This window comes from Acanthopagrus latus, chromosome 11 (assembly GCF_904848185.1).
Source record: "Acanthopagrus latus isolate v.2019 chromosome 11, fAcaLat1.1, whole genome shotgun sequence".
Taxonomy (NCBI): Eukaryota; Metazoa; Chordata; class Actinopteri; order Spariformes; family Sparidae; genus Acanthopagrus; species Acanthopagrus latus.
Genome location: NC_051049.1, coordinates 21,405,034 through 21,417,866, shown reverse-complemented (window position 1 = coordinate 21,417,866; position 12,833 = coordinate 21,405,034). Strand labels below are relative to the sequence as shown.

Here is a 12,833-nt window from a genome sequence, read left to right as displayed (position 1 = left end):
AGCAGGACTGAGCAACGATTTTTACAGATTAAAAAAGAATCATTGCATCTATAAGTCTGTGAAACTCCCTCAGTAAAACAGGCAAATTAATTAAATGTGTCTTTGTGAGTGGAGACAGTCAGACTCACAGAGCCTCACACAAACACCAGGCTGTTGACTCTAATGCGTCAACAAACACCGACCAGGAGCAAAGTGAGAGAACGCAAATATTCCAGTCTCGAATGCAAATACGGCTGTTAGAGCAGTGGCAGTGCGCTTTATTTTCCTTGACAGCCAATTTCTTCGGGCATCTTTCGAAACAGGACACAATCGCAGCCTTTGCTTGGCCCTTTTTTGCGAGGGGAGACGACGGGTGGGTGAGAGCTGCGGTGAGCACCAGATTCACGACCCTCTGACCGTCTGACAAACAGGTGTGTGGCCAACAAAAGAGGGCATGTTGCTGCAGACTGCACGCTCTTTTCTACCTGATGGCGTAGAGGAAATGAAAAAGGCAAGAAGAAAGAGGACAACAGAGGGTTAAAGGCAGAAAAACCACATGAGAAGCAAGCTCAATAAAAGCCTGTACTATGCCGCTGTAGGCTGCCATCAGTCAACATTGACGATGTGCAAATATATGAGCAGGAACACGATGTTCCCCCACAGCTGTAGGAAGACGTTCGAATTCTTATTAAAGACGGCGGCCAGGGTCCCACCAGGCTTCTCAAGACAGGGAACAATAGATGCAAAACAAAACTTCACAGACGAGGAGACGAGTGAAAACATCGGCGCTAATTACACACTCCAACCTCCTCGACCCCGTTGACCCTTCAGCGCAGACTCATGCAGAGCAGCCGAGCTTTGTTTAAACAGAGCCGCTTTATTTCAAATTCTAGCGGAGATCCCAAAGCTCCCGAAGATACCGACGATGTCAGGCTGATTTAGAAGAAACTGTATCACACATGGGCGCACACTGGAAACTGTGTGCTGCTTATAAAACATTTCATATCTTGATTCCATTTTCTGTGATCTGTATACTTGATTTAATATGAAGCTTGGTCTTTGGCTTGACCTGACTTTGTGAAGGTTAACGGCGCCGGCATCACAGAGAGTCCCCCCCTGAAAAAGAAATCAGACGTGGCATGCTGACAGATGTTGCTTCTGGCGAGCGTAAAAGGAACTCCTACATAAACAAGGAGAACAGCTTAAAAAGAACGGCCAGGAAAAAAGGGAAAATGCACCATGTTAACGGGAGATTTACTGAGGTGAAATCTCAGGGGAGAACCCTCTGCCAAGCTCTTATCTGCCATCTACAGCTGTGGGCTTTATGCTAATGTGCGAGCAGAAAGTGTTTTTTTTTTCTCCCCCCCCCATTACATTTACACTCTCTAAACACTTCAGTCGGAGATAAAGGACGGAGGCTGATGAGCTCTGATTCTGCACTAAACAGGCTCCACTCCTGCCCCACACCATTACCAAACAAGATTCAGACACAGAGCTTCGCGGGATAAAAAGATGAACATTAGCAGAGAGAGCAAAAGCAACAGTACAGAGTGACTCCTGAGCGATAAAGTCATCGTGAGTGTGCTGCGGCGTTTTTTTATGAGCGTGCATTACTTCCAAAAAACTGATTATGCTGCTTTCTACTGAGGTTTAATTTTCGCTGTCTGCCTGCTACAGAACATGACGAGGAGAGGATGGTGAGGACTGATTGCGCCTTGCTACCCTCCAAACAAATGTAAAAGTACTGCAAGCAGAACAAGTCAGAGAGGGATTTTTAAAGGGAATGAGGGATGATACAGACCTACATTACAGACTGACGGCGCTTTAAAATTCCCCTGTTGTCATTGACTGGCTCTGTGCTAACGCTGACATGGATAATATGTCTTTTGTCATCCATTGTCTAGCTGGAGGAGAAGGAGCTTTTCTCCCCCATGTGCTGTACGTTACACTTTCACAGCCCTTTAGTCTTCTCTGGAGGCTGCAGAGTGGCTAATGTGGAGCAGTTCCCCATGACCGAGGCTAAAAACAGCATTCTTCACCGTGGTCATTGTATCTCTCCTGGCTTTTGCTTAGCAACTAACCCCCCACACACTAAAAAGGAGCAAAAAATCAAATCCAGGCCTTGCCAGTATAAAGGACAAGGTGACCGTGTGCACTTCACTTCCGGTTTTCCGTCAGGAATGCAATATGAGTTTCACACCGGAGGAGGATGGTTATTGACTCAGCTTTGATCACAGGGAATGAAGGCTAAGCTCTCCGATAAGGTCTGCCTTGTGCGGCGGCAGTAACATGTCGCAGCCGGCCGACACCAGCAGGCGCGCTCCCTCTCCGTGCGTGCGTGCAGTGCATTAAGCTCCGGAGTGTGCATTATCATTTTGTGCTTACAGTTTGATAATCTTCATGGACTATAAATGGAAAAGTGTAAATTTCCAGAGAGCATGAATGGGGATTTAGAAGTTGGTGCGCTAGAAGCGAAGAAGCATTATGTTGATATGATTAAACCATTTAAAACTTGAGAATCTAGGGCAAGTGAATCACCACTGGCAAGACAGATGGTTTATCACAACTCGGGGAGTGTTTGATACTTCCTGAAACGCACCCGCAGCTAATGGCTCTGGATATAGGTCTCTGCCAGGGCTGTACTCACCTTTTTGTGAGTTTACATAACTTACCCAGCTGTTTATTCGGCGAACACTTACAGTTTACCCACTTTTCTGGTATCTACAAAACTGTATCTGATGGTGCTGGTGTGACAAGAATTGCAATGATTAGTCTGTTTTTTAGTCTTTTAATTAATGGTTTCAGTCATTTTTCAAGCAAAAACCAAACATTGTCTGGTTCAAGGATCTTAAATGTACGGGCTTCCTGCTTCTCTTCCTCGTCAGTGATAGTAAATGAAGAATCTTTGGGGGGTTTTTTATGTTATCTGGACAAAAGACATTTTTCTGTTCTTATGCTCTGTATCATGAAGACAGTAGGCTGATCAGTTGAGCTCTAGGTGGGATGATCTCTACATTTTGAAATATGAGCCGACAGGAATCAGGTGACAAAAAGGCAGCTGCTGGCGGGATGGTGAACGGATCTAAATTCAACGGAGCGTGCCACTCTTGGTTTGTTTAAGGATATATTTCAATACAAGAAACACTTCTTTAATCTAGTAACGCCCTGAAAATGGCAGCGGATCTGGCAAATAAGGAAGCAACATCGGCCTTGTGCAGCCAACAGAGCGTCCTCACTTCAGGCATCACAGCTCGGTGTGGCCACAGCTTTTCAGTGTAACCAAGGTCACCGAGCTTTATCTGGGAAAAAAAATATTCACATTTATTCCTCCTGACATGACTTGACTGGATATATATAATCTTATATTGGATTTGATTTAGAATTAGAATTAAAGGGGACCTGGAGGTGGTGGAGGTATACGCTCTACTGAGTGGCATTCTAGTTTTATTTCTGTTCTGACAGGCCTACTGATGATCCGACACTGAAACTATATTAAAACTCTGAGTCTGTTAGGACGGGGAAAAACAGCCCGCTCTGACTAAATAATTCCAACTGACTGCACAAAAAACTACATTTTGACATTGACGAAACTTTACTTAAAGTGGATCTGTAACACCAAGGCCGATTTATGATCTGCTTAATAAGGTCAGTCTTTGTGTCGATATCAATCCCGCGTATCGGATTGGTTCATCCCTAATCCTCACAGAAAACACGAGGCGATGAACCAGAGTTTCTTGCCGCCGAGAGACAAATTTGGGAAGTCTGGATGAGCAGACGCAGCCACACAAACTAACAACGGCAACAAGAAAATCTATCAAAATGACTGCGGCACAAACTGCCGTGTTTACCACCAGCTGACCATTACCTACTTCACTGTAATGATCTCAATTTAAGGCAAGCTGCTCCCACTGAATATGAAGTGTTATCACAGCAAAGGGCTGTAAATGTTTAGAGTCGCCCTGATGGTCTGCTTAAGTCTACCGCGACACTTCTTCCCCCGTTAACAGCCGTTCCCCCTAAGGGATCTGTCGCGTGCGTTTGACCGATCAGGTAAGGTTAATTAAGCGCCAACATTACTAGCATCAAGGTCACCCCGCGCAGAGACGACGTTCCTCGATCGCTAATGCAGCTGATGTGCGGCTAAGCACTCACTCTAGAAGAGGGGGAGAGGGGCTCGTAGAACAGGAAATGCATCTCTGCGGAGCCTGCAATGGATAAGAGATGTAGAGAGATAGGCATCGAGTTCAGAGTCATTAGGCACAACACACTGCTGTCATTATATCATACCGCATTACTCTCATCAGCCCCTTCATTTAGGAAGCTGTGGGAGGGCACCAAACCGATGGCTCAGTCCGTCTGCTGCTGTGATAGGCAGCCCTTCCTCCTGGAGGTTCAGTGTCGTGCTTTTTTCCTCTCGGTGTGGCCCTGCTGTATTTAAAGCAACCTGTGTGACACTGAACCTTTCCTAAATCTGTCTGAGGCCAAGCTGAGGTATTCTGCTTGCTCAAGAGGCAGTGAGAGAAGAGAAGAGAGAGAAGAGCCCCCCGCCAAAGAGTCGGTGCACTAGTGCGGATCCCTGCTTAATACATTTTGCTCATGCATTCTGCAGACCGTAAAGTGCATGTATTAACGCCGGGCATCAAGGACGGAGTTAAAGAAGTTTACACGCCTGAAAATGGACCCCGCAGGTCTCGCCTCCTGCCTCAGAGAGGACGATTCAGATTTTTCATTTCAGATCGACTTTACCCACTAAAATCTGCACACCTCTCTATATTTTATAAAGTGGAAACATATCTTTGTAGCGCAGCAGTTTGACTGAAGAAAATAAATTAGTGATGCACCGACTGACCGAACAGGGACCGAACCGATTTTCAGCATGACCAGCGACCAGCCAGTCAGACACGTTCCATTCTGTGCCCATCACATTCACGCACATGCCGTCTGCCCCCACTAACAGAAACGCCTGCCAGAACTGACGGAATGAAACTACATATTTTAAGTTATTTACCCAAAATATGTGTGGATGTCTTGACTGCACTTTGCCGTCATTTACAGTCACGCTTTCTAACGCCTCCTGCCTCTCTGCTGCCACTGTTTCCCTGCAAGAGCTGGGCAGAGACAGGGACATTACCCGAGTTAATGACAGTACGTGTTGTGATCTGTTGCACCTGTTTTCTTTTGGTAAATCATTGTCGCTGAGGGATATGAACTGCACATTTACTGTGGGATTAAGGAGCTGTTGACCGAACCAAGGCTGCAAACTTTATTTTCTGCTTCTCCCACTGATTCTTTCCAAGTTTACCTTTCACAATAAGAGTCCCGGATCCACAAGTATACACAGTGTAGTGTTCATGGGGGATAAAAGATCAAAATTAACTAAAAAGCCGTTAAAATAGCTTACACCATGTTATTTTCATTAGTAATTTTATAGTCAGTGTTTGATCAGGAACATAGGATTGAATTCTACATTTTAAAAAAAAGATACGAAAATGTTTGTGAATGTTGTTTATCATGGTTCTTATCAGAAAGAATATAGGAATGGGCAGGCCAGACCTAAAAAAATCAAAATCTGCACAGATCACTGCGTGGCCATGGTAGACCTCACTGTTTGAAAAGAGCATCTTCTCTTTTAATTATTTTGATATCCATGTGTCTCCCTATCATCTCTAACAAACTTGATTTGGGTTCAGAAGCTCTCCTTCCCTTTCAGTTGTTGGTTTATGATGCAGACTGCTCTGCAGCAGTGTGACAAAAATCTTAATTCCTGCATATTTTGAAATGGGCAATCAAGAGCTGGTGTCCTAAGTGTGTTGAAGAATGCCCCGGCATGTGGCTACAATCCATTCATTAGTGAAGTATGTTGGTCAGAGAGAAACTGTTCGGCTGTCATCTACACACGATCTCATTAAACCTTCGACAAAGAGCGCTCACTGAGAATTAAACCCGAACGTCATAAATTAAACTAAAAAGTCATTTGTTTTACAACAGAATGAGTTCAAATCACACAGATTTTCACATCAGAGACACATTTATCGTCTTTTCTCCAAAGTGAGAATGAATCTACCCTAACAAATGTCCTACATCCTAAGCCACTGCGCCTGCTGATTGGGCAACCACAAATTACATGACCTGATTTCCATAACACAGACTCTTATCAACAGCGGCCTCAGAGGGAACACAAACTAATTGGTGAGACTTTTTACGATGCTTTTTTTTTTTTTCTAATGATGGGCGCTTAATTAATCTTTGAAACGCCGGCTGATGAGTGTTGGCGCTACAAAGGAAGATGGCTGAGAGGATCAAAGTCATCCCAGTCTACTGTGTGGAGGGATTAGGGGAAATGCGGTGGGGGCACGGAGACGATTGAGCATCCGAGCCTCCAGTGAGGAAAATCCGTCCGGGCTGCAACCAAAACCTCAGCCGGAGAAATCACCCTGACTCTCTGCCGTGCCCGCTGACTGACACTGACACGTGTGAGGGCGGTTATGTGATATCATGGTAATCCCACTGAAGTCCCCAATCCCTCTCTCTCTCTTTCTCTCATGACCCAGGCGAGGAAATGTTCAGGCAAGTAAGGACTGGAGGTTTCAGGAGCTGCTCCTGATCCCTTTCAACAATAAAATGAGATGTAGCGTTTTACCACCTCTGAGGCAGCAATCCATCCATTCCCTGTGAGTACTGATACTACCAAAACACTAAACAAACAGGAAGGAGGTGCCACTTGTTTTTGACAGCAGTTTAGCACAAAGCAGGTGGTCCTGACGCCGTAAATTTTGTCCCCAGAAAAGGGAACGGATCATCCACAAACACAGTGTCTGTGTGACTTTCTTCTTCTCTCTTTGTCTTCTTGTTTATTAGCTCCGCCAAGGAGTTAATGTTTTCGTCCATGTCTGGTTTGTTGGTTCGTCGGCAGGGTTACATAAAAAACTACTCAACAGATTTCCACTAAACTTGGATGGAAGATGTGGCTCAGCCCAGAACAGACCCCATTAAATTTTGGTGTGGATCCAGATAAGAAGGGACAGGATTTTTTTTTCACTTGCTTAAAAGGTTTGGCTCGCGCCTAATCATGTTACAGCAATGCACGTGCAACATGCATGAACGTGGCGAAGTGGCAGATGGAAATAAAAATACTAGAGGAAAAGACAAAGCGTATCTTAAATAACATTTCAGTTTCAGTGCTTTCACACAAAATTCTGCAGTATTTTGATAATTATTTAAAGTGTTCAAATTAACTTATTTCTTTTTTCTAAATTTCCCCACTGAGATTTCTCCATGTACCACCATTTGACAATAGAGGCATTAAAGAAAACCAGACACTGTTAATGGTGCAAAAGGAGAAAGTCATTGGCTATTTCAGGCTTCTGTCTGGAGGGGATTTCAAAATAAAGAGGTAGCAAACTAGTAAGTGAATCATGATTTTGATTAAACAGACTGTGACATTATATTTTGGGCAGATCATCCATCCCAACAAAGGCTTTTTTTAAGTTTGGGCCTCGAGTTGTCTTGGCATATTCTTTCCGTCTGTTGTGGACATAAAACTCCAAACTGAACTGATATATTCTCCATGTCAAAGAAACCCCGGAGGAAACCTGTCAACAGTCATGATTTGAAACTCTCTTAGACTGCAACTGTTATAATCCCAGTCCCAAAAAGTTTCCCGTGCTGACAGTCAAATAAAAAATCATCAATCTCCTGCTTGACAAAAGAGGTCAAATCCTCTCGTGTCCAAACACATGCAGTCACAGAAGACCCTTGCCGGCACAAAGCTGGCACCAATTTGAATTATCTCTGCCAAGTAAGAGCCACTCAGAGGGCAAAGCGCATCCCGGCAGAATCTCGACACCCTAATTCATTCAGAGTTTCGACTCCTGCCATCAGGAAGGGAGGAACACTTTCCCTGGGAGAGACGAGTCAAACAGAGACCGGACATCACTTGTCTCCTCAGCGGTCATGCCAACTTACTATTGCACAAGATGGACTGATGGACTCTTAGTGCTTTTATAACTCGCCACAACTTTAACATGATGGCATATACAGTATGTTTATCATTTACTGCATGTTCATTATATTACCTAAATAAGGGGCGAGAGCCAGCGTTTTGTTATTGGAAGGTCGCTGGTTCGATTCCCCTTGTCTGCATGATACAGACTGCCCAAACTGTATGAGTGCATATATGAATTATTGTGGGTCTCTTTGGACAAAAGTGTAAGCTAAATGCCCTAAATGATGTGTAGTGGTTGTGTTGCACCTCAGTGAAGACTCTTGAACACAATCCCATCAAAGTGGCAATCCTGTGATATCAAATCAGAAACTATCTGATCATAGAATGGGATAAAGAGATTAACAATCTGACCAGGCGTTGGATGCCAGCTCTCAGTGAGGTACGGGACAGCCTTGGACGCTTGCTGCTACACATCTACAAGTCACAAGAGAGCATCGAGTATCGAGGGTCTACACATTCAAGACCACTGAGCCAAAACTCTGTGAAATTGTTTACCCTCTGCCTCTACCCTCACAGGAGTAGACCTCCATCCCTTCTCTTTACACCCAGCCAATGAAAGGACTGTAAAATTTAACTAATCGCCACTTCGCTGACCCTCAAACCCTCCTGCAGCCGACTCAAGGCCCCCGAGGGGGCTCCGCTGGGTGCCACCCTCACAGCAGGACGACATCGGGCTGCTTTTCCCAGGGAAGCGGCAACCCGCTCAGGTTACCTCGACCAAGCGTGGAGAGGAGCGCTCATCCGCTCACAGCCCACTGCTCCACTGCATCACTCTGCAGCACACAGCACACCGTCCCTGCAGCCAGCACACAGGAAAACAAGCCTGGCTCGGCGGCAGCTGAGACTCTCTACCCAGCATAATATTGTGCTGTGTTCCAAAAATAGCCTCACTTGCTATTCACGCTATGATATGGCCTATTCAAATCCACTATCGGTGTCACGGAGAGCGAACAGGAGGCATGTTTGTTCCTCGTTGCCCGTCTGAAAACGTTAATTTACACTGAACAAATCCAGGGAAATCTAGCAAATCATGGGAATCAATTGAAATTGTGACAGTGGCATGCTTCATGATCCAAACCTCCTCACAATGACAAAGAAAAAAAAAACAGACATGGGACCTCATGCTGGAAACAGACAGCAGCAGTCTGTAGTAGAAGTCTAGCCAGGCTAGTTCAGAAATCCCCGGATGACATCATGAAGTTAACAAACATTTGGTTACCTGGAGGAGAAACGAGCAGACAAAAACAACCAGCAGCCAATCATAGCCCACCAGCAGCCTGCGAGGATGCTGTGGAGGAAACTACAGCAGCGAATACTACAGGAACACTGTGGGAACAGGCTCACCCTGACTGGAGGGAGGTGGATTCAGTAAGGTCAAAACCACACACCGGGACGAGCCCAAATGTAGCCATTTTCCCAAAGAGGGGACATAAATGGGCTAATCTATTAAAGTCGCTGCTGTGCGAGCACGCAGGACGGCCAGAGCCTTTATTTACAGGCCCGTGGTCTCATCTATTGGTCATTTTTGGGACGCCTCGTGGAGACAAAAGAACTGTGCCGACAGTGCGGCGCTCGTCTGGCTCCAGAAACATCACGTCCACCTGTCCTCTCCTCCTTCCTCGCCCGCAGCGTCCGAGGCGAAAAGAGGCGCACTCGACTCACCCAGTACACCGGAGGAGGCTTGCTGCGGCGCAGCGCCCGGCTCCGGCCTCTCCGCGTCCCCCTGCTGCGCTCGGTGTCGGTGCCGGGAACTCTCGGTGCCGTCGCCGGCGGTGGTCGCACCGCTGGCGGCCGCAGCGCCTGTCCCCGCGTCGGGCATGCTCTCTATCAGCGAGGCGCGACGGAAGATGAAGATATTCTCCGGGAAACTGTGCAGCGGTGTCGCATGTCAGGAGGAGGGCAGAGCATGGGTGTAGCGCGGCGGCCGGCGGGGGTCCGAGGGAAGGGTTAAATGAGTGTGAAAGTGAAGTGAAGGTTGTCGGTGTGGGTGCAGCGGCGGATCATCCTGGTGGTGCTCTGGAGCAGGATGCGCGGCGAGATGGAGAGAGAGAGAGCGCTCCTCCGACGACTATAGAGGAGGGACAAAGAGAGGGAGGGCGGGGGAAGGGGGCGGGGGGAGGCTGGGTGACACACAAACATGCACACACACACACACACACACACACCTTGCAAAAACTCACGAGCCTGGTGACTGTGAGTAAGGTCTTAGATTGTCCAAGCAAAGAAATCCTACATCAGACATTAAAATCTCTCAACTTAGGAAACTGTTACAAACTCGCTTTAAGAGTTCAGAATACTATAAACACATAAACACAAACAGTCTGATCTTGATTCTTTATGCTTGCTGTCCACTCAGAGAAATGAATTTTCCACCGCCCCACAGTGACCTCTGCCAGCAGCCAGCCTTCAAAACTTGGTGCCAGAAATAGAATCTGCTTGGCTATTTTAAGGCAAAACCCAGACAAACAAATGCCTGGCCTCCTACTACTATCACTACTGCTGACAGGATCAACAAAATATAGTCATACCGTCGGATCTTGCTGAGATCTCTGTACCCACCTCCTTTGATTTAAAAAGCAAAAGTCCTGTCAGCAGCGTGTCCCTCAGGCTGCAGTTGCTCTCTGCAGTCCAGCAGGTAGACACACTATTGCTCCTCTGTGAGTGTATCCTGGAAGATTCAATAGACTATGATTTATTCATTAATGCAAAAATACCCTCATAGATTAAATTTTTAGTGACACTCGGGTCCGGGGACAAGTAACTGCTCTTCAGTTCTCTGGACACTCTGTAAAACACGCTGTGTGTGCAGCAGCTGTAGGATATGAAATACATTTTTGTGACATAAAGTCCTCAGTTTGTCACTGTATGTTTCAAGGTGCACTGTATAGTTTTTGGGAATACATTTTAATCTGAAAAGAAAGACCTTCATGGATGGGTTTTAATGCCTAAACAAACTGAATAAACTGAATCGACAAACTGACCTTAAAGGACAACACAGTTTCATACTGTTTCAGTTTGTTTATATGTGGCGGACCCTGCCACCTGACTAAACTTTGTTTAAAAAATTTGGCAAATAATCAAGTCAAACAAGTCGACCTGTGCCAAAGCAAGCCCACACCCGAACACATCCCTCAAAACAAACACAGGTGGTGCAGACTGAGTGAGTTGATCCTCTGGTAAAATCTGTCATAAATAACCATAATGTGCAGCTTTACAAAGAGCCGAGGCATTAACATGTGTGTGAGTTGTGTATGAGAGTTGAAAAAGAGAAAGAACTGTCTGATTTACTGATTAACAGTCTTTTTGGTAAGAAGAGACAAAGATGTTTGTGTACTGGCGGTGCTCAACAGTTGCAAGGTGGTGGCTGTCATGCTTTGTGCACACACAGAGCCGCCAATAAATTATTGAGATCCCAGGTTAAGGATTGCTCCCTGGGCCTCAGGCCATGCCTCTTTGACATGTACACAATCCATCTCCCTGTCCAGCCCTCCTGGATGTTGTCTCACTGTAAAACCATGCAAGACCCAGGCAGCCAGTCCGGCAGGCAGGCAGGCAGGCAGGCAGGCAGGCAGGCAGGCAGGCAGGCAGGCAGCCCTCCCCCTCATATGGCTCCCTGCTCAGAAGCAGCTCGTCTTCGAGCAGAAATTCTGCTTACTCACCACCCTCTGAGCTGACAGCTGCAAGGAGCTGCAGTGGGACACACAAACACACACCAGTGCACATGTAGCCTTCACTATGTGTTTATACATGAACAAGAACTATACAGACCACACTACCAACCATGTTTAGTATAAGACACAAAAACTCATTCTGTGACAAACACATTAAAACAATGACTGAACATTAACATGAAGACAGAGATACAGTAAAAAACAAAAAAGGAATTACAGCGACAGACACACTTACCTAGAGCTAATGCACTCTGTGTCAACAGTTGTAGTTGAAACAGTTTAAAGATGGTGTTGATTCAGCTCTATGATCATTTCAGAGTCTGTTGAACTGCTGAATTGTTGTTAAACAGAGAGGTGTTTTCTTATATCTGCTTTACCTTCAATGATATATTTGAAAGGGGAAAAAGTCAAAAACACATTTGTGTGTTTACTAAAAGAGTCAAACAACACTTTTTTTTAATCTTTATTAAAATAGACACTTTGCTGTATTCAAACTGACCATTTTGTCTTTGATGAAGCAAATTTTTCTGTCATTTTTGTCCCTTGTTCTTTGATCTAAATGTATTTGTCTATTATATGTCACTTTCTATTTTGCAGCCACCATCTCTTTTGCCCCGGAGTGAATCACTTTCCCTGATCTGTCCCGAGGTTTTCCCAAACTATCTATGATAAAATGAACTGAACAACTTCCATGTTAAGAACAGGCTGATTGTATTTTACAACCTAATTTATCTGTGACTCCCCATGGAGTAATCACAAATGAGCAAAATGCTTAGATAAACAATTTTATCAAAAAAAATTACAGGCATATGTATTTCAGCAGCTGCAGATTCATGAGGTGTTATGGTGCTAATGATTCAAGTTTTCTTTTGTGCTAAATTAACAACTAGTAAATCAAAAGCCAGGGTGATGGAATCACTGTCAAATGCAATAAAATATATATAATCTGCTTAGCTTTGAAAGTGCCTCTCATTTTTGTTTTCTCAAATGAATTTTCAAACGTAACAACAGCCTAACTCAAGCCTCTTTCTGGATATATCCAAAGACAAGACACTAACAGTAGGGAGAACAGTTAATAAACTTAAAAATAAAATTGGACATCTGATGTAGGTTGTTTATTGATGTCTATTGTGTTATGTGCATTCTATCGATTTCGATATCTATTGTATCCGAGCAGC

At 45.1% G+C, this 12,833-nt stretch overlaps 1 protein-coding gene across 1 annotated transcript in view; it reads right to left on the bottom strand.

The window, feature by feature from the left end:
• The window catches only part of ano8b (anoctamin 8b), a 43,235-nt gene extending 33,197 nt beyond the window's left edge, over positions 1-10,038 (bottom strand). The window contains exon 1 of the mRNA XM_037115410.1: positions 9,647-10,038. Within this exon, the coding sequence (XP_036971305.1) occupies positions 9,647-9,803 (157 nt within the window). The 5' untranslated portion in view covers positions 9,804-10,038. The remainder of the gene's footprint in view (positions 1-9,646) is intronic.
• Between the last annotated feature and the right edge of the window lie 2,795 nt (positions 10,039-12,833).